At 46.7% G+C, this 21,785-nt stretch overlaps 1 protein-coding gene across 2 annotated transcripts in view; it reads right to left on the reverse strand.

Annotated features, from left to right (window-relative positions):
- LOC107108547 (gamma-aminobutyric acid receptor subunit beta-4) overlaps positions 1 to 21,154 on the reverse strand; it is a 91,639-nt gene extending 70,485 nt beyond the window's left edge. For both annotated transcript variants that reach the window (XM_015408992.1, XM_015408991.1), the window contains exons 1-2: positions 21,075 to 21,154; positions 17,253 to 17,341 (exon numbers count right to left, since the gene is read on the reverse strand). In XM_015408992.1, the coding sequence (XP_015264478.1) occupies positions 17,253 to 17,341; positions 21,075 to 21,154 (169 nt within the window). The remainder of the gene's footprint in view (positions 1 to 17,252; positions 17,342 to 21,074) is intronic.
- Between the last annotated feature and the right edge of the window lie 631 nt (positions 21,155 to 21,785).

The following is a 21,785-nucleotide window of genomic DNA, read 5'->3' on the forward strand; positions in this document are numbered from 1 at the left end:
CGGCTGACGGGCCAATGGCTGAGGGAGAGCATGGAATCTTGCCACCCCAAAATAGGATTATTATATAGGAGAGATACCCCGCCCTTCCCGCTGAAGTAGGCTCAAGGCAGCTTACATAAAGATTATAAAACAAATAAAACAGAACATTTATAAAACATTAATAAAGTGCTAGTGTACAATATTGCATGAGCGATGGCAAACCACGGTATCAAATCAGTCATAGTGGGAGTACAGTCAGCAGTGATATTAGGACTATTATCTTGGTCCCATGCTATTTTCAGTTTATGCCGGCGAGGCACAGGCTGCCGATGATGGTCCTTTGCAAACTGCATTTACTATACAAGTGACAGACCTGGGAGTAACAGTGTGTGTGGCTGATCTGCCATTTTTGTTAGTGTGAGTTTTACCGGTATGATGATTTCTCCTATTCCTTTTAGTGTTAGTAATATGTGCCTATTAATTCTGCTAGTAAGCATGTTAGTGTCTAAGGGTATGCACAGAATTCTACCCTGCCCCCCCATTTTTGTTTTAGGCTAGCTTTAGTTTTAAAAAAACTTCATTCAAACTCTTTGGTAGGGATTAAAGGAACAGAAAGCAAACGGGGCCCATTTCTGGTTATAGATCTAGAAAGCCCTCCTAAAGCCAGAAAGCCAATTCAATGATTAGGGTGGAAATGCTGCATACAGAAACATCCTTTGGAAAGATAATCTGTGGTGGGAACACCTATTTACTCTTTTGGTTTGAAGATGCTCCTGTTACTGTCCCTCCTGTTGCTTTTGCTTCTGTGCAAAGGAGAGGATCTCTGGAATAACTGATATTAAGGTAAATTGCTGATAGTTGTTAATTTTAGCAATCTGATTAGATACATCAACTATATTAAAGATTTCAGTTCATGTCTGAGTACACATTCCTATTAGTGTTGTGTGTTCCAATGATTATTTGCAGCACGTACAAATACTGAGTTCTTGTGTGTTACTCATACTGAGTATACAAACATTAATAGTCAGTTTGTCTGCCTCTGTGTGTGTCACTCATTGGGGCGCACACACATTTAAAATGATTTCTACTGGGCACTACTATTCCAATGAGTGTTTCCCACTCAGAACTCATGCCTGATGTCTGAACAATGATGGAAAGTTCTGCCTGACACCAGAACAGGATTTAGAGAGCAATCCTAAGCAAGTCAACTCAAGACCCTACTCAGTTCTATTCAATAGGGTTTACTCTCAGGATTTAGGATTATACTGCTGGTGCTGTGCTATACCGCCTGCCTTTTAGAGTGGCAGATCGCTCTCCCCCATTGATACCTCTCCCTGCCTTTCTTGGGTTGCCAAATGTCTCTCTGGACCCACTTTCAAGGCTGCCTGCCTTCTGGAGGTTTCCTAATGTCTGCTTTTTACCCACACTACAAGTAATACATACAACTGATACTCTTTCTTCTGTATGTCAGAGACTTGGCAAGCCGGATTGCCCACATGAAGGTTACAGCCAGAAATGTGTTTCATACTGAAACCAATGAAAAGCAAATTAATTAAAAAGAAATGAACAAATAGGTATAATTCTACAAATGTCATTGTTGTGATTATCACCACTAGGACAAAGAGGGGCTCTGCTCTCTCAGGGTGGTAAAAAGTTGCTCTTTCTGTCACAGAATGGGGAAAAGTGGTCCTAGATCTATAACTCAGTTCCAGATTCCAGAAGTCAATCTGAAATTGCCATCATATAAAAAATTAACTCAGCAAATGAGCCACAAAGCTTAAGAATGTGACTTGCTGCAACTAGGAGCCCCAGACCTAAGTCTTATCCAGCCACAAATTTTTCAATCAATGGCCTTAGGTGAGCAATGAAGGGATTATAATACTGGACAATTTTGCAGGGCAGTTGTAAGGATTACTGAGATAATGAGTGTGAAGGACTCTAGATATAACTAACATTAACATATTGGGTAAGCAGAAGACTTGATTTTTAGAGACATGTTTCTAGTTCTCATTATGAGAAAGCAAACCTTGCCAATGTGGAGGTGCTGTCAGTTCAGAGACTGGGGGGGGGAGAAAAAGATGAGAGGGAAAGGGTCTAGTGTAGCCAAGGGCTACCATACTGGCAAACTTCCTTGACTACTCTCATGAACTCTTGTCACAAGTAATATATTTATTCATGCAAGCGCTGTCAACCCATCTTAAATCATTGTACGATTTTAATCAATTTACTGACTGAATCTGGGGAAAAACAACCACCACCGAATACTCAATTTAGGGGCTTACAATTTCATCAGTACTCAAGCCATGAGTCTTCTGCCCTCCTGCTAGTATACCTCCTAACAACCTAGTTAGGGCCACTTCAGGCATCCAAGCTATACACTGCAAGGGAAGACAAGAGAGCTTCTACCCTGTTTCCCCGAAAATAAGACCTACCCAAAAAATAAGCCCTAGCAGGATTTCTATGCATTTGTGGTATAAGCCCTAGTGTGTCTTCTTGAGAAAAAATAAATATAAGACAGTGTCTTATTTTCGGGGAAACACGGTAGCTTATCAGCTGTGCCTAGGGGTAACGGCCTCTAGATGGGACCTGGAATTACAGCTCATCTCCAGACTACAGAGATCAGTTCCCCTGGAGAAGATGGATGCTTTGGAGGGCAAACCTTTTGGCATCATACCCTACTGAGGTCCCTGTCCTCCCTAAGCTCCACCGCCAAATTTCCAGGAGTTCCTCAACCTGGAACTGGCAACCATACCCTCTCCCCCCACCCCACCAGTGGCCAGGGGAACCTGGCAACCCTATGCCTATCTGGGGAAATCCCTTCCCAACCCCTGCATATAGCAATCAGAGCACAGCACGAGCAAAAATCCATCCTGTAAATAAGTGCAAAAAACACCTGGAGGTAAAAAGCCCCCCCCCCATTGACCAAACTATTGCTGAGCAGTGAGCATTATATATTTTATTTTATTTATTTATTTATTTATGCACAGGCTTCTAGATTGTTTTTATACTGAGCAAATACTCAAAGCAACAACATTTTTAAAAATCATATTTAATTTCATCCATATGAACACATGTATTTATTTATTTATGATATTTCTACCCCGCCGTCTCCTGCAAGCAAACTCAGGGCAGGTCACAACACATGGGTAACAGTTAAAATACACAATACATACAATTTAAAAACTATAAAACCCATGATATAGTACACAATGGCGAGGCAAGCTCCATGGTATATGCTGTACATGTGCCCAAGGGCTGGCCTACCAGAAGGTAGGATAAAACATCCACTGATGGAACAATTCAAAGGAACAGCCCAAATTCTCTCTGTACCCACTTTCAAGGTTGCCTGCCTTCTGGAGGTTTCCAAATGTATGCTTTTTTACCCACACTACAAGTAATACATACAATGATACCCTTTCTTCTATATTTCAGAAACTTGGCAAGCCAGATTGCCTGCATGAGGGTTACAATCACTTTTTAAAAAATCAAACCGAAAACAAAGAAGATACAGCCAGAAATGTGTTTCATACGGAAACCAATGAAGAAGGAATTAATGAAAAAGAAATGAACAAATAGGCATAATTCTACAAATGTCATTATCTCCACCAGGACGAAGAGAGGCTTTGCTCTCTCAGGGTGGTAGCTGGTGGGCAGAAAGTTGCTCTTTCTGTCACAGAATGGGAAAAAGTGGTCCTAGATCTATAACTTAGTCCTGGATTCCAGAAGTTAGAGTTAATCTGCAATTGCCATCATATACAAACATGTTAATTCAGCAAATGAGCCACAAAGCTTAAGAATGTGACTTTTTGCAACTAGGAGCCCCAGATTTAAGTCTTATCCAGCCACAAAATCTTCAGTCAATGGCCTTAGGCAAGCAAGGAAGGGCTTATAATACTTATAGACAACTTTGCAGGGCAGTTGTAAAGATTACTGAGATAATGAATGTGAAGGACTGTAGCAATAGATATAACAAACTTGGGTTTGTTGGGTATTGTTATATTGGGTAAGTAGAAGACATAGGCCCCGGCACACTGGGAGAAATAGGCGTGGCCAAAGTGCGGCTTTTTTGAGCCGCACCAAAAGAGAAGCGAGGCGGCGGGATCAGACAGATCCCCCTGAGCTGCAGCGCAGTTCCTCCCCGGCACGATCAGATGCCGGGGGGGGGGAGCCACAGACCGCAGAGCAAGGTGAGCCCACTGCGCATGCATGTGCATGCGCAGTTCGGCAGGACCTTGCATGCTGCGGGAGAGACGGGCGTGTCGGCGATCACACGTCCGCCCCTGCAGCGGATTTTTTTGGTAAGTACTAGTGTTTCGTAGGTTTTTTTCTGATCCGCATCTTCGGCCGGAAGAGACGGATCGGGGACAGGTGCGCGCCACTTCCCAGATGTTGCGGTGTGATCGCGCCCACTTGATGCACCCCTGATCCGTCCCTCTTGCGGATCAAAGCCTCCCGTGTGACCGGGGCCTTAATTTTTTAAAAAAGAGACATGTTTCTAGTTCTCATTATAAGAAAGCAAACCTTGCCAATATGGAGGTGCTGTCAGCTCAGAGATTTTTTTGGGGGGGGCCCCCACAGGGAAAGGGTCTAGTTTGCCAAGGGCTACTATACTGGCGAACTTCCTTGGCTACTCTCATGAACTCTTGTCACAAGTAATGTATTTATTATTTATTTATTTAAGGGCTAGCCTACCACAAGGAGGGGTAAAACATCTACCGATGGAACAAATCAAAGAAACAGCCCAAATACATGCAATCAAATGAAAACCATCAGATTAAAACAACAACAAAAAACCCTCCAAACCATATCAGATTAAGACATGTCTACAAAAGTCATTCAGGCTATGACATGCCATTAAATGCTAATATTCATTCTTCACATTTGTATAGCAATTATCCATGCTCAAAGATCTGCACTATGGTTGCCAACCTCCAGGTGGCACGTGGAGAACTCCTGCTATTACAGCTGATCCCCATATGACCAAGATCAGTTCCCTTGGAGAAAATGGCTGTTTTGGAGGATGGATTCTATAGCATTATATCCCGCTGAGGTCCCTCCCCTCCCTAGACCCTGCCCTCCCCAGGCTCCACCCCCAAAATCCCCAGGTATTTCCCAACCCTATTCTGCACAAATATTGCCTTGTTACAGTCTTTACAATAACCCTGGAACATGTGTGTGCATGCGTATGTATGTATAAAGTGCCATCAAGTTGCAGCTAACTTATGGCAACTCCCACAAGGGGCTTTCAAGGCAACTGAGAAGCAGAAGTGGTTTGCCATTGCCTTGCTCTGCAGAGTCCTCCTTGGTGGTCTCCCTTCCAAGTACCGACCCTGCTTTGCTTCTGAGATCTGAGAAGATCAGGCTGTACCATGCCACCTTCCCTCCCAATCCTAGAAGACAGGTGTACTTTATTACACCCCCCCCCTGTAGTGGGGAGCAATGCTCCCTCTAAGCTGTGTCATCTTGTGAGCAAAAATTCTACCTTGTGAGCCACTGGCATTAGAGTATTGAGCAAGCGATTTGGCTACTGCATAAATTAGTTTGCTCTGGAGCCCTCCTTCCTGAGCTAAGACAAAAGTGTGTAAGCCAGAGTCTAAAAAACTGTGAGCTAGCTCACACTAACTCAGCATAGAGGAAACACTAGTGGGGAGGAGGAGCTGAGAGCAAGAAGCTTGCCTGAGACCACCCAGAGAGTTCATGACAAGGAGTCAGAATCTTGGGTTGGAGATTTGTATGTGGTTTGTGGTGTCATTACCTCTCTGACCCTTGAGTTAGTCTGGGAGAACAAACCTGACTGGGCAAGCACATTTTCCCTTCTTCCTGACAAACCACAATCCAAGTAGGTGGGTCTCAGGTCTTTACAGTAAATTGATTTGCCTTGGAATCACCTGTCTGACTGCCTCTGAAGCAGAGTCAAATTATTACAGATTTCAGCAGTATTCCTGCTTCATGTTCATTAACATTTTTTGGGTGGGGGAACTCTCCAGTTCAGTTCTGGTTCAGACATTAACTTTGAAATAATGGTTTGGTCACTGATTCAACAGCTTTGAGCTGGTTCAGATGCATTTTATATGGAATTATTAATACAAAACTCATTACAGCTGCTGTGTAGCTCCTATAAAATGAATATTTAAGACTTTTTTAAAAAAAAAACATGCCATTTGAATGCACTCATGCCACATCATCCAGAATGATGTCAATCATATCTGACAACTGAGTGGACGGAGATAATATGGAGGGACAGAAATTCATTCTACATCAACTGGCATTGCAGGAATAGAAAATATAATTTTAGCTCATTTCAGGTATTTTTCTTTTTCATCTCTCCTAGCACTGGGGAAAAAAACATCCAGCATGAATGCCATTACATAAACACAGGCACACTTAAAATACTGAATACAATTCTGGCCATCCCGTTTACAGAAGGCTATACCGCATCTCAAAAATGACAGAAGGGCATCATATAGATGGATTCTAACTGTATTTTCTCAGACGTAAGTCCCACTTTGTTTAATGGGATCAAAGGCTTAGAGCACTTTCCTACAAGAAAAGTCTAACATGTTTCAGGTTTTTTAGTTCAGAAGAAAAGATGGCTGGGGGGGGGGCAGACATTTATAAAATCTCTGCATCTCTGCAGCACAGACACAGACATTCCTTTCTCCCAGTACTAGGAACTGAGATTCCCCCCTGAAGATGACTAGTGGTGGGCTCCAGATTGATAAAAGATAATGCTCCTTCGTACAGTATGGAACCCTAAGATATGAGGGGATAGCCATTAGCGGAGATGGTTTTTAAGAGAATTAGACAAGTTCATGGAGTACAGCTCTAACAATGGTTATTGGCGATGACGGTTCAATGGTGCCTCCATGTTCAGAGGCAGTGTGCCCTAGAGTGGGAGATGCTGGGGAGTTAGACAATGGGGGGGGGGAGCCAAGCCATGCGGCCTTGCCCTGCTTGTGCAAGTGCCTTCAGCCTTGGTTTGCAGTTGTTGATGGAGACAGAAGGCCGAACTTCACACACTTTGGTTTTCTCTAGTGAGGCCAGTCTTCTCTTCTCATTTTCACTTTCAACAAGAGGCTCGTAGATCAAAGAATTCAGTTAGGGGCCAATACTTTTGCAGCCCTTTCTCAGAACACTTCCTGGAACTCTGAATGCTCAGAGAAGATTTGGGACATAATCTGAACTAGTCATTTGGTTCTGACTGAAAACATTCCAGACATCATTTGAAGTACAAGTTTATAGAAATGTCCTACTAGCCCACAGCTTAATTAAATTAGATTTCATTTTGTCTTTAGCTGAGAAAAGCAGTTTGCACTTGAGATAGGGCTGCCACGTCCCCCCAGCCACCGGCAGGGGATGAAGGTGTAGGGTTGCCAGCTCCAGGTTGGGAAACTCCTGGAGATTTTGGGATAGAGCCTGGGGAGGACAGGGACCTCAGTGGGGTACAATGCCATAAAGTCCACCCTCCAAAGCATCTGTTTTCTCCAGGAGAACTGGTCGCTGTAGTCTAGAGATGAGCTGTAATTCCAGGGGATCCCCAGGTCCCACCTGGAGGCTGGCATTCCTAACTTGAGGTCAAAGAAAATGAAGGAGACAAGATAATTTACCCGTCCCAGAACCAACCAACCCCCCTCCCCATTCCTGGATTGTCTCCTCTTCTCCTATGGAAAACGTATTTTTCACCTGCCTCTGTAAGGTTGAAAAGAGGGGGGCTGTCTTATCACCCTCAAAAGAACCACATGAGGTCCTTATTTTGTACCAACTATTGGTGTGGATCCAGGGGTCGTTTCATAGAAAAAGAGCTAGGGGAACTCATTAGCATAACTCATTAGCATATGCCATACCCCCTGACATCACCGGAAGTGTGTCATAAGGCCACACCCCCTGACATCACTGGAAGTGTGTTATAAGGCCACACACCCCGCCCCCAAGGGTCCCAGCCGCCGACCTTGCAGCTCCACTGCCGAGTCCCATGAGGGGCCCGGCGGTGGACCAGCAAGGCCGGCGGGAGTGCAAGGAAGCCCCGCAAAGGCCCTCCCTGGCCCCAGGCAGGCAGGGGTGGGGAGAGGCAGGGAGGAAGCAACTTACCCTCCCTCTTCTCCTGCCTCCTCCTGGCTGAATGAGGGCCAGAAGCGGAGCTGCCGGAAGCAGGGGGCGGGGCTTCGTCATGTGCCCCGTCCCCCGTACCTTACCCGGGGGAACTGCGATCCCCCCCAAAATGACCTCTGTGTGGATCTGTGTTTAAGGACTCAGTTCCCATTCAGGTTCCAGGCAACCATGAGGTTTTTACTATCATCCTGTTCAGGTTTGGTTCTGCCTAATTTTTTTTTTGGGGGGGATAACTTCAGGACTTGTATCGGACTAGGATCTGGGAGACCCAGTCTCAAAATCCTGCTGTGCCATAGAAGCCTTGGTCCTCCTGTCACACATCATCAGCCTAACCTCCCTCAAGGAGAGAATAAAATGTATGAGAGAAGAATGATGCAAGCTGCTTTGGGTCCCCATTGGGGAGAAAGGTGGGGTATAAATGAAGGAAAATTAAAAAAAACCAAACAAATAACCTTCGCGATGTGTTGAATGCTGGATGTGGCAGAAGGGAGCCTTGTTTCCTTCTCCTACCTAATCAGAATAAAAGCTCAGCTCTGTTATGGGAGATACCGGTATGATGTAACAGAATGTTCTGAAAATTGTTATGACGGTACCCCTTCTTTCCTTATCATTATCTCTGTGCCCTACTGTGTGTTTGCAGTGGATCCAATGACATCATTTCTGAGACCCCTGACCCTATCAGGCCCCCAAAGTGTTATGCCAGCAAGGTTTTGTGTCCAGCAGGGCAGAGGATCTACATAGGAACTTTTTTATATATAAAGAGGACTGCACTGTAGCATCCTTGACCTATGACTTTCCCATCCAAATCTGTGATTTCTGAACTCACCTTGTCTAGCTCAACAAAACATACTGAGCCTGATTCATTTTAATGGGTTAATGTGTGTGCTTCTTTTCATATCCAGCTCAAGAGAGCATCAAAAAATCACGGAAGCATTTGTAACCACACATCAACCAAAAACAAAACAAAAAAATTGTCGACACATCATATTTATCAAAGGAACCACAAGGAGGTATTTCCTCTCCTTTTTGAAATTTTAATGAAGAAATCACACGTTGCAGTCGGCATTTGTTTATAGTTCCGCATTAGCACGTGTTGTCATGGCTGGGTTTCAGATTTATTTTCAGTCAGAGGAGACCTGCCATTAAGCCGGGAAGTTGGAGAGGCTTCATGTTGCAGTGTTCTGTGTAAATTCAGGCCCTGCATGCTCCTCTCAGTGACCCACAGCTACGGAAAACTATCCTGTCAAGCCCCTCACTCCATAAAATGGCAGAGGAGGTTCTCAGAGCCCCCCCTCCCTCCACCAGACATCACCAGACCCACACCTCTCTCCATCACAGGATAGGAAATCGGGGAGAAGTAAAAGCGGTACATACAGGAGCTAATGACCACCAGTCCAGACTGAGGATGATCCTGGCAAATTACCACACCCCTCATTTTACTTCCAAGTAAAAAGATTTAGAATCTAGAATCTCAGCTATCCAGCCAAATTTCAGTTAGAAGGCAGGATCAGGTCATCCATTTGTATATGAGCACTTCTGATCCAAAGAGCAGTCTCCTTGCTGACAGAATTACAGGGCTACTGTCCAAAGCTCACAGCCTACAGAGCTGCCATGAAATTCTTAATTCCGAATGGTTTCAGGATGCACAGTAGCCTAAGGAGCTATATGTTTTAAAAGGTGGGGTACCAGATGAACTCGACTAAGTCCAGAACAACAACATATTCTCAGGTTGTGAGGAGATCTCTGCCTTTTCAAAGGGTTCTCTGCAGCTCCTATTGTGCTTCTCCCCATGAATATTTTGCTCGTTCATTTAAAGGGCTGGATTTTTTACAAAATACAGTGAATTTAAGAAGGGGTAGAAGATATTTGAGGCAATGGATGCCATGTTCAGTATGATGTGGCTGAGGAAAAACTTCCTCCCTCTCTCTGTGCCTCTCCCCACTCCAATCTTTAGCTCACACCAAAAGGCCTCAAGATTTCCCAAATGCTTGTTGACTAGAGCGGTGGGACAGTTGGGAGCCTTCTCGGTTAGCAACTGTTCTCCACACCCACCCTGTGGCTGTGGGAACAGCCAGTTTCTGTTTCAGTAATGATTCCCTTACTTTCCACAAGAAAGATAATTGACTAAAGCCACTGTCACATAGGTGAAAGTAGGGTTGCCAACTTCCAGGTGGGGCCTAGAGAACTCCCAGAATTACAACAGATCTCCAGACAACTGAGATCATTTCCTCTAGAGAAAATGACCACTTTGGAGGATGGGCTTTATGGCATTATACCCTGCCCCCAAGATCTCTCCCCTCCCCATGTTCAAGTTCAACCCCCAAATCATAAGGAATTTTCCAATCTGGAGTTAGCAATCCTAGTTGTAGGGACCAAACTCCCCCTGCCCGGAGGGAACAACATTTCTTCCTCAAACATGCCTGGCTGAAGTCTGTTGTTTTTTTCTTTTAGACTAAGAAGATTTCACAGCCTCCCTGGGCCATTTACTCCTTTGTGGGTCTGCAACGATGTTCCTAAACCAGCTTCTGTGCAGTTCAAGCTCTAAATTTCTCGCAAAAACTGTTGAGCCTCTTCTTTCTAACATTCTTTTAAAAGACACTGTTTCCTATGTTGCCTCACCTGGAAACTGAGATCCTCCTCCCACCAGTAGAAATGAGACTACCAGAGCCAGGGCTTTGTCAGTGGTGGCCCCTTGCTTGTGGAATGCCTTCCCCCTTGAGGCTTGCTTGGCAAAAAAACAACAACTCCAAAACCCATTCTTTTAGGTGCCAGGCCAAAACATTTCTTTGTACCCAGGTTTTTAATTAAGGTGTTGACCTTTTAAAATTGTTTTTATAGTATGCTTCTAGCCTAAAGTCTATTTTATGAGAACCATATTAGATTGCTAAATGTTTTATGCTCTGGCTGGGGTTTTTAATGGCTAGGGTTTTAATAGTTTGTTACTTTTAATGAATTTTATGCTGCTTTATCATCTTACCATCTCAGCTGCCTCAGGCAGCTTTTCTGGAGAGGTGGCATATATACTTGCTAAATGAATATGTAAATAAATATGAGAATACCAAGTTCCCCTCTGTAGGGATCATTCAACTTTGCAAACGCATTTACTACCCTTCTGTTCACGCAAAGCTTATTTCATATATGATGTATATATTTTCTCCATTCTTTATGTGATGGGGGGGAGGTCCTCAACTAGGGTTGCCAGGTCCCCTCTGGGTACCAGCAGGGGATGGAGGGTGTAGGGTTGCCAGATATAGGTTGGGAAACTCCTGAAAATTTGGGGATGGAGACTGAAGAGAACAGGGACCTTAGTGGAGTACAATGTCAGAGAGTCCACCCTCCAAAACATCCATTTAATCCAGAGGAAGTAATCTCTGTAGTCTGGAGATGAGCTGTAATTCCAGAGGATCCCCAGGTCCTACCTGGAGGCTGGCATCCCTACCCCATACAAAATCCAGATGTTGAGCATATGCCTACCTTTCTCACCTGATATCTAAAAGCTCCAGGGATTGGGGCTTCTCTGTCCCTTCTTCTGCAAGGCTACCTGCCTGATTAGTCAAGGAAAAACAGAAGCTGTGTCGGGATGGGCAGAAGAGCTTCATCCCAACAATAGCTGTCTGGTTCCCTTCTTGGGTCAGAGCCTGGCTCACCTCTAGATTGCCAATCCCCCCCCCCCAAGGACTGCTTGTACAGATGCTATAGAGAGTGAGTTGGCTCAGGAACACCTGCTGTCAATGTGAGAATGAAAAGGATGGCAAAATTGGTACCACCTCCCATTTGTAGTGCCATCTTTTTCTAATACTCCATCCTCCTAATTACTCCTGGGCAAATTAAGGGTGATGCTTGGAAAAGCAATATGATCATGTTTGAGAACTAGGGTTGCTAACTTCCAGGTGAGGCCTGGAGATCTACTTGAATTACAACTGATCTCTGGAGAATAGCCCCCCTGGCTGCTTTGGAGGGTGGACTCTATGGCATCATGTCCCTCTGTGGTTCCACCTCTCCCCAAGCCTCATCCTTCCCAGCACCCACCCAAATCTCCAGGAATCTCCCAACCCAGAGTTGGCAACCCTAAAGACATCCCCCCAAAAATATACACACAGAGAGCTCTTGAGAATGTGGATTCTGCTTGGAGCCTTTGGCTTCTGTTCTGCCACATAATCATGATGACATGATTACTGCTTTGCCATTGAGAGACAGATAAGAGGTTTGTGTCAGACAGGGACTCTTACCTACTGGCGATGAATACAAGGGCTTGATACATAGAGAGGAATTAATTTCATGGGAACTCAAACAGACGATATGCTAGGAGTTCCATAAATTAAGTTCCCCGTAATTTTTGTTTAGGTCTAAAAATCCAGTGCCCGTTGTCCCAATTTGGATGGGGATCATGGCACAAGGAGACAGCATCTCCAAATTAAGTTCCCCGTAATTTTTGTTTAGGTCTAAAAATCCAGTGCCCGTTGTCCCAATTTGGATGGGGATCATGGCACAAGGAGACAGTGAGTTTAAGACTCCCTGTCCCATTCCATTTCCTTAAATCAAAATAGCCCTGGGGTCCCTCTATTTGCCCTGCTGGGGCAAACATAAAGGTGCCTTCATCAACACCTGTATCTTTCCTCACTTTATGTCTTTATACCCCACTTTTCATCCCAGTGGAAACCCAAAGGGGCTTACAACATCGTTCTCCCTTCCTCTACCTTTTGCTCACAACAACAATCTTGTGAGGTAAATTCTACTGAGAAGGAGTGACTGGCCCAAGTCACCCAGTGAGCTTCCATGGTGGACTGGGGGATTCTAAACTGGATCTCCCACCACTATACCACACTGGCAAAGAGCAGGCAACTTTAAAAACCATCATTCTTTTCAAATTCCACAATTCCTCCTCTACTTATGGAGAACATGCTCTAAATTCAACAGGATCCTCCTTGCATGCTTTGATCATCTGGAAAGCCCTGTGGCATAGGGTTGCAAACTCCGGATTGGGAAATTCCTGGATATTTGGGGGTGGAGCCCAGGAGGGCGGGGTTTGGAGAGGGGCGGGACCTCAGTGGGGTATAATGCCACAGAGTCTACCCTCCAAAGCAGCCATTTTCTCCAGGGCAACCAATCTCTGTCTTCTGGAGATTACCTGTAATCCCAGGAGATCTCCAGGCCTCACCTGGGGGTTGGCAAGCCTACACTGAAAGCCCGAGGAAGCAAGGCCCTGTCTGGTGTATTGCTGCATACAGCGGGGGAACTTGCTCCTAGAAAATATCTGAACCAACTGCCAGAGAAGAAGAGAACTTGACATGGGGGGGGCCCTCTCTCTGCCCTGCCCATACTTTTCACATGGTGGCCCATTTGATGAACAGCTCCGCTTTCTGTTCAGAAGATGTTTAGGAGACTTCTCTGTTACCTCACTGTTTTACTTTTCTTATTTAAAAAGGAAGAGGGATCATGCCAAGAGACAGAAGACAGAAGAGGAAAGGAAGGGAAGGGAAGAATTAATAGGGCTTTGAAATCTTGGACAAAATGTGGGTGGGGAGGATGCTAGTTGGGGTGTGCCAGGTGACCCTGAGAATCCAGCCCACTCGTCAGTTTTTAAGGGCTTCCAGGGAAACGGCTGGTGCTTCTCAGCCACTCAGCTCTGCCCGAAGCTAACAAAGCATCTCCAAATTAAAAAGTGAACTGCAATCCCCAACAGGCCTGCCCTCCTTTCAGAATTAGTTGGAGCTCTCTCTCTTTCCTCTTCTCCTCCCTTCCCCCCACAAGCCTGGATGGGCAGATTAGCAAATTTAGGGAGCCTAAAAGAGCAGAGGAACAGGGAGGAGGTGAGGTGACTGAAGCCTGTCAGATACCTTGAGCAAGACATCCCTTTCTTTTGCTGTCCTTAAGGCTGCAGTGCTGAGCTGTGCTTGGGGAACTCCTTCATTGATCTGCTGCTACAGATGCCCCTCCTTTGCTCCATTCACTTGAGGCTCCTATGGATAGCCCAAACTTTATTCTCCCAGCCTTTGACTGACCATGTCTCCTGTTCCTTTGCCCTTGGGCAATACACTTTTGTCATGTTCTGAGCTGCCTCTGCAACGTATTTGGAGCCTCACATGGTCTTGTAAAGGGGACCAAGACCTTGTAGGTTAGATACACCAGTTCTCTGCAGTGTTCCCTAGACTGTGGCCTTACTTGCCATCAACGAAAGGCACAGGGGAGGCTTTGCAGCTGCTTGCAGATCAAGTCGCTGTGAAGGGCCATTGGTCCCAGGGACAGCAGGCATCACCATGGAACCCTCCCAAGGCACTTTGCCCAAAGATCTTTGATGTGTTGTGCTCTGCTGCTTTGGTCTCGCCTCTGCAGCTCTAAATTTGTAAGCTGTGACTGGATCCATGCATGTGACTTGGGAGAGTCTGCTTTGGCTCGGTTCATACAAGTCTACATCACAGTTTGCCAGACATTTTAAACTTCTGCTGGCAAGCAGTGTGACACCGTGTGCCAGCTGCTGCATTTTTAGCCCCTCCAGTGCAATCCCTCTTGCATTTCAACACCAATGCATAGGAAGCCACTGCACCCACATGGCTTGCCATTACAGCTTCACCTGCAAAATGGGGTGTGTGTGTGTGAATGACTCAGTAGGTACCCAGCCACATATACAAACTGTACGTTCCCAGAAATAGAACTGTTCAGTGCCATTAATTGTGGTATCCTTCTTCCTTGGCTAAAGGTGGGAGGTGCTGTACTTGGGTGGTCCTTCCTTCCCTATCAGATAGGTTCCAGAAGGAGATCTGGGGACTTTTGCTGTCTTCTTTGGAACTGATGTTTTTGAATAATGATGGTCATCCCCCACCCAGCTACATATGAAACTCCTAGGAGTGATTGGGAGTGAAGCATCCTCAGAGGGCCGATGGCACATTTCTCCTCTGGAGCTGATGTCTGGAATCAGTAATGCACTGCCTGAAGGCTCATGAAATAAAGCTCAGTCCAGATTAACACCCCCCTCCCAAAAAAGCTAACCATCGTTATTTCAGATGTGGTTGCATTTCCCCCACCCAAAGATCAAATTTGTCATCTGGGGGATGCTATTAGATCTGGCCCTTATATTCAGTACCCAGGTAATATCTGGCATTAAGCACTTTCCACCAGGGTAGGTTGATGTACTAGCTGACCCCCAACCCCACCCCGAAAGGCAGTTATCCATGGTCTAACAACATTTCGGCTATGCTCCTGCAGAGTGCAGGGGGTTGGACTAGATGACCTGCAAGGTCCCTTCCAACTCTAACATCCTATGATTCTATGAACATCCAGGGTAGATTACTTCAGTGCAATCTATATGGATATGCTTTTGAAGACAACTGGAAAAGTTGAGTTGTTTCAGAACACAGCCAGTAGATGGGCAAATCTTGATTAGCAATCTGATCATACCTCCCGGTTGTTAAAATGTCTTAAATGGCTAGCACTTTCTTTTTAGGCACAATTGGAAGTGCTGGTTTTGACTTCCTAGACCCTCAGGGGTCTGGGAGACAAGGTACTGGAAAGACTTCCTTCTCTGTTATCATTCTGTTTAAGATCTTCCTGCCTTCAGTGGCCAGGTAAACAGCAATCAGGGATCAGGCCCACTTATGGAACAGCCTCCTTAGAGACATGTATGGTACCAGTGAATGCCAGGGAAAAGACTGTTGTTCTCTGGTTTGGGGAATGATTATCTTTCTAGCTTCTTATTTTTACTGCTGCTGGGCTTTTAAAAAACTGGTTTCCGTTGATTTGCTATGTTTTAATCTGATGTTGTGTTGGTTGTATTTTATTTAATGATTGCCAGATGCCCTGGAGGTTACAGTGGAAAGGCAGGATATAAATATTTAAATCAAATGAATAGACCTGGCAACATTGTGCTCAAAGAAGCTTTATCACTGGCTCCTTCTGGATTTCATTCAAAAAATGCACCACCCTGAATTGTCTGTCTCAACTTTTTCCCACACCAGTCTCTAACCAATACCCCCCACACACACATACATTATGCAGCCTTCTCACAACCCCAGAGCTGTCTACTCTACTTTAACTCCCCCAAAGCACTGTTGATACGGGTGCACAGGGCAGGAGCAATGTGTTAAATGGCAGAACTCCCAATTACTGCCATGCTGTTGACCTCTGGCTTCTGAGCTCTTGAGGACTTGGCAAAAGAGGGCCCTGCCAAACTCTTCCTGGGGGCTTGTAATGCTTTGCTGCTTTATAAGTGCACATGCCAAACTGAGCTCAAAGGTAGGAAGAAGCAGTCAGGAACCCTCAAATTGTCAGCAAGAAGACTCCCTTTCCAGAAGGTGGGGTATTGTGGGTATTCCACAAAGCAAAAACAAAAGAGGAAGCACAAGATAATACAATACAGATTTATGAAAATATTATCTCCATCGAAACGTGCGCCAAAGGGCAACAAGTTCTGCCATCAAAGGCCAAAACCAACATCAACTAACATCCTATTGAGACTGTTTCTGGTGCTTGTGGGTTCCCCCTTTTTGAGCTGAGCAGACTCCTCCATCTCATGTAAGCTCTTGGCTTCTCCTGAATGAATATTTCATTCTGTATTAGTAGCACTTGAGAGCAACAACGCAAGCGAGAGCTCCATGTATACTCGTTGCTCAGCCAGAGGAGACATGGATGGATGGATGGGTCCAACACACTGCCAGGCAAACTGACATGCCAACCACAACAGAGGGGGAGAGATGCTTGTGGGCCAGGAAGGGTCTGGTGTTTTGTGAGGAGGAGAGCAGGGCTCAGATGTGTCTCCAAGGAATGTGGCCATTGCAGCGGCCGCAGAAATGCCAGCCCCAGACAGACAATGGCTGCTCCCCCCCCCCAACATCTCAACCCTGAGTAGACTAGGAAGGATGCTGAATTTGACCTGGCATCGTTCATCTGGCTGCTGGATTGTATGTCAGAGCCAAGCAGAGGAAATGGGGAGAGAGAGATGGGGGGGAGGGTACAGGGAAAAGACAAGGCAAGGTTTACCAACCAGAAGGCACAGAGAGGGAGAGGGAGAGAGGACAAAGGAAAGGAAAGGATGGAGCAAGGCAGGGAAGCAAATGGAGAGTTGCAAAAGATGTCTCACAGGCTGCTTTGAGAAATGACAAGCAAACAATCCTCAGTGTTCCCCCCACCACCACGTCCCTCAGCCAATGAGAAAAAAGGGACAAGCCTACCTCCAAAATCAGGCCGGAGACGGACATCGTATCCCTTCAGCAGTTTGTCCACAATCCCTTTCACCACCGAAATATTCCCAGTGGATGGGCTGAAAGACAGAAGAGTAACAAGGCCTCGTTACCATCACTGCCCCCAACAGAAGCAGCATGTGGCCCAGTGCCCATCAGCCCACCGCAAGCACATTTCCTGCTTGGCTTCTCAGAAATGGCAGAATCTGGTACCTGATAACAAGCCAAAGTGCTTCTGTCTATATTGGATTTGGCCGGGGGCAGGGGTGGCACCAGGGTCAGTATGGTGGAGAGTATGTGGAGCCAGGGTAGTGTGGTGATTTGAGTTGGTCCAGGATCTAGGAGACCCGTTTTCTGCCATGGAAACCTGCTGGGTGATCTTGAGCCAATCACTCTCTCTCAGCCTAACCTACCTCACAGGGTTGTTGTCATGAGGATAAAATGTTCTAAGGATAAAAATGAAGGAGCATGTGCTTTGGGTCCTTATCAGGAAGTAAAGTGGGGATATACCTGTCTATTTAAGCAAGGAAGGAAGAATTCTGGGGGCTGTTGTAAGGAGGCTGGTAACCTGGGGAGGCAAACTCAGATCCACACCCACTCCTGCCACCTCTCCTGCATATCTAGGCCTTTCCTCCTACTGTGCATACACATGAGCTTGCTCACACATACATTCTTTTGGCAACCCTGAGGTTCTGTCCTAGTATTCCTTTCACTTGGAAACATGCATGAATGGCACACAGAAAGAGCCCTAGCGCAGTTGGAAGGAAGAGCTCATGAAAGTCTTCCTTGACCCATGGTTTTAATCATTTTCCCCACCCAGGGCCAGTTTCTCTAGCCCCACTGCTAACCCAAAGGGCCTGTTGGCACTGTTTGGCTTCTACAAACCTTATCCTTCTTCTGCAAATTGTCAGTGGTCCCCAGCATGCCTTCCTACACACACCTGATGCCCAGTGTTGTGTGTGTGTGTGTGTGTCTTATCCCAACACTCACCCTCATTGCTGTCCTTTCTCCTCCTGCACACACCCGCCACCCTGTTCACAGCCTCTGCCTGATCTATCACACGCACAGCGTCTGCATTCGTTTCACAAGTCTCCTTCCTCCGCCAGTCCACACCCCCTCCCTTTTACACCCCAAACATCCCCAGGTTGCTTGCACCTCTCTGCAAACAGACACGTTTTCTGTCTCTCCCCCTCCCACTTCAAGGCACAGAAGAGGGTTCTCAAGCCCCTGAACATGGATGTTCTTTGCTCCGGAGAGCAACTGCCCCTGCAGACTATGAGAGGCAAGACTCCATCTTTGCATCCATGTGGCGGAGGATGCCATCTCTGCCTAAGCCTGCTCATTTACACCTAGAAGCTGATGATTTTGCTTTCCAACCCAAGGTGTGTGTCTGTTTATGTGTGTGTGTGTGTGTGTGGGGTGTATGACTGTATAAACACTTCCTGCGGGGGGGGGGACAAGCACAACACTGTAGCTAAAGAGGAGGGAGCTCAGAAACGCAATTGGACTGCACATAGTTTCTCTAGCCTTGCTCTATGCAAGGAGGTTGCATAGGGATGCCATGCCATTGAGCAAAGTGCTTGCTTAGCCCAAAGGCTAAGACATCTTTGGTGGCCCACAGGTGTTTGCTTTTTCTCCGGGCACCTTCTGGCACTGCCTAGTCTTTGTCCATCCAGGCAGCACTGGGGCCTATGCTGATCATTAATGGATCAAGAAAAGACCATTCAGTCCCCTCACCTAACTGTGTGTGACTCATACCAACGGAGCTAATACGGTGGGAATGGCACCGTGCACCTCTGGGACTGTGGGTGCAAATAAGCTAGGTGAGATTCAGAGGAGGCCTGCCTTGGCTTGGGTACAGCTTGGCCTGACCTTTTTCGGGAGGCAGTGGGATTGGGGGCAAGCCGAGTGCCTGACCTCTCAGTCAATTGGCTCTAGAACTCCATCTCCCCACCATGACCAGCCACTCTTTGGCCAAAACTTGGCTTCAAAGGCCACAATGCCCTGGCTAAGGTCTGGCAACTGCAGAGCAGTCCCACTTGCAGAAAGCTCAAACCAGTAGGAGCTGGTGATTGCTGCTCTCCAGGCTGAGTCTCTGTGCTGCGGGTGTGCAAGGATGCAAACTGGGGGGCATGAGTTAGGATCTCAGAGAGTAAGCACACAGATTGCTAATGCAGGCATCTTTCATTTGATACATCAGAGTAAGCCAGAGGTTTTGGGGGAGGTGTTGGCACTTGTTCTAGGTATATAGAAAAACAGCTCAAAGTGTCTGCTGATGATGTGTCTCCAAGGAGCAGGGCCCCTTCCTTCTTTCTACTTACAATCCATGTTTGTATACATACTCTGGTTAAACAGAGTTGATAGATGTGCAGGTAGATGTATACTCCGCTTTGCCTAGTGCCCGTACAACTAATTCTTGCACAAAAGCTATAACATTGATTTAGATGGTTATCTCAGAGAGACAGCTATGTCTATAGCAAGCTTTCATGTTGCAGAGATCTATTTTTCATATAAGTAGGCATATTATTCTACCCTAAAACCACAGTAGGTAGTTTTGGATTATTACCCTCCACCCCCCCAAAAATCTAGTCTTCAATTAATCTGGAGAAGATTAATTTCCAGATATCAGTTGGATATGCAGAAAAGTAAGATGGGTTGAGACCAGGTCCCAGGCCCGGCTGTGAGATGATGGTATTAGCATGCACCAGGGCCTAGAAGACTTTAAGGCCTGATCCATATTTGAGGCAGGCTGAATGGTCTCTAGTCTGGTCTGAAACTGAGTCAATTAACACTCCCCCTCAAATGGCAAAATGTCTACATTTGGAAGAGTTCGCCTGGGATCCCATATAGGACAATAACTCTTTGCAGTAACTCCGCTTTATGCTTACTGGATTTCAGGATGGCCTGGAGGAATGACTGTCTTCATTTTATAGGAGGGAGTCATAACCGCTAAGCAAGAGATCACAAGTAGGATCTGTTTGCACAGCAAAACTACATCTGGCTCACCACACCCCACCTGGGGCAGAAGAACTATCTCCTTGGTAAGACTAAGGCGCCTGAAGGCTTTAGGTCACCTGTAGGGTGCAGAAATGATCTGTGCGTGGGACCTGGACCCCTTGTCCTGGGATAGCCTTCTGTCTATGGATCTCTGCCAAGCACTTCTGTACATCTGATTAGGGGCACACAGGTAGGAATAACATGTCCTCCTCACCAAATGTCTGAATCACAGCTAGATGCAAGCCTGCTTGGGTCAGTGAACGCCAGCGAGCGCCAGCACCAGAAGCACAAGGGGGGCTTGTGTCAAGACAGCTCTGCACACTCTCCACAAAAAATGTGTGCCATCGATGGATGGATGCTGAGACAGAGGTTCTGCACCTCTTCCTCAGTATGCGCAGGTCACACCGAGTCTGGAGACACTATCCATGTCTGGCTATGCAAATGTCCCGGGTGCCTCCGTGATGCCATTTGCATGCACATATCCACTGCCCCAACCGAGAAACATGGACTGTGTGGTGTTTGTGATGTGGCCACACATGCACCGCCTGGCTGGATATGCAATGGTGTGTGGCGGGCTCCATGTGGTCACTTGGGGAGCCGGGTTCCAGTCCCCACCACCTAATTGTACAAACAGACCCCATTGGTGACTTAATCCACAGCAGATGCACTGAGAGATGAGCTCCCCACCCCACCCCGCTACTAGTGTACCCTTCAAGCTAGCCCCACTCCCCAGACGACAGCAGCAGGAAAGCAATGCATGGGCGCCAACAACACCTCCGGCCACCCCGACAGCACCCTGGAAACGAATCAGCTTACCTTTGGGCACAGCAGGCGAGACAAAGGGCTGCTAAAGCAGAGATGAATCCACTCAGTCTGTCTGCCTGAAATCTCCACATTTCCACCAACACCATGGAGGGGAAAAGGAAGGTCTGGTGGGGAGGGGAGGAGGGGAGGATGGTGCTTCTGGAAATCACCCTCTCCAACGGGAGACAGGAGCAACGAACAATGTCCTTGGTTGGCTGGGTTTACAAAAAAAAAAATCACATGAAACGCTTTTGGGGGGGGGGGGGGGGGGTCCCCGCGCTGCTCAGTGCTCCTCAAGGAACCAGCTTCTTCTGGCATCCAGCATCTCCTCAACGAGGCATCCTCTGCCAATGGAGAAAATCCCGGGGTGGTGGTGGTGGTGGTGGTGAAGGAACAAACGCCCGCAAATGGACTCGGCAAAACGTGAAATCCGCTCTTCTGGTGGGGGAAGAGGAGGGGGAGGGAAGGAGAAAAGAAAAGAAAGAAAAAGGACCCCCGATTTCCCCCCGGAGCCACCGCTCGGCTCGCTGGCTCTGCCCCCTGCTAGTCTGCCATCCAGCCCTGCAGATGTTGCCTCGCTCCTGCTAGCCACCTTCAGAGAGGAGGAGGAGGAGGAGGGGGCGGAGGAGGAAGAGGCGAGGAGGAGAGTCGATGTGTGTGGCGGAGGAGGAGGAGGAGGAGGAGAGGGAGGCCGGGGGAAGAGTTCTCCGGCGACGCGATTTG

Source organism: Gekko japonicus, unplaced genomic scaffold (assembly GCF_001447785.1).
Source record: "Gekko japonicus isolate JY-2015 unplaced genomic scaffold, Gekko_japonicus_V1.1 scaffold19, whole genome shotgun sequence".
Taxonomy (NCBI): domain Eukaryota; kingdom Metazoa; phylum Chordata; class Lepidosauria; order Squamata; family Gekkonidae; genus Gekko; species Gekko japonicus.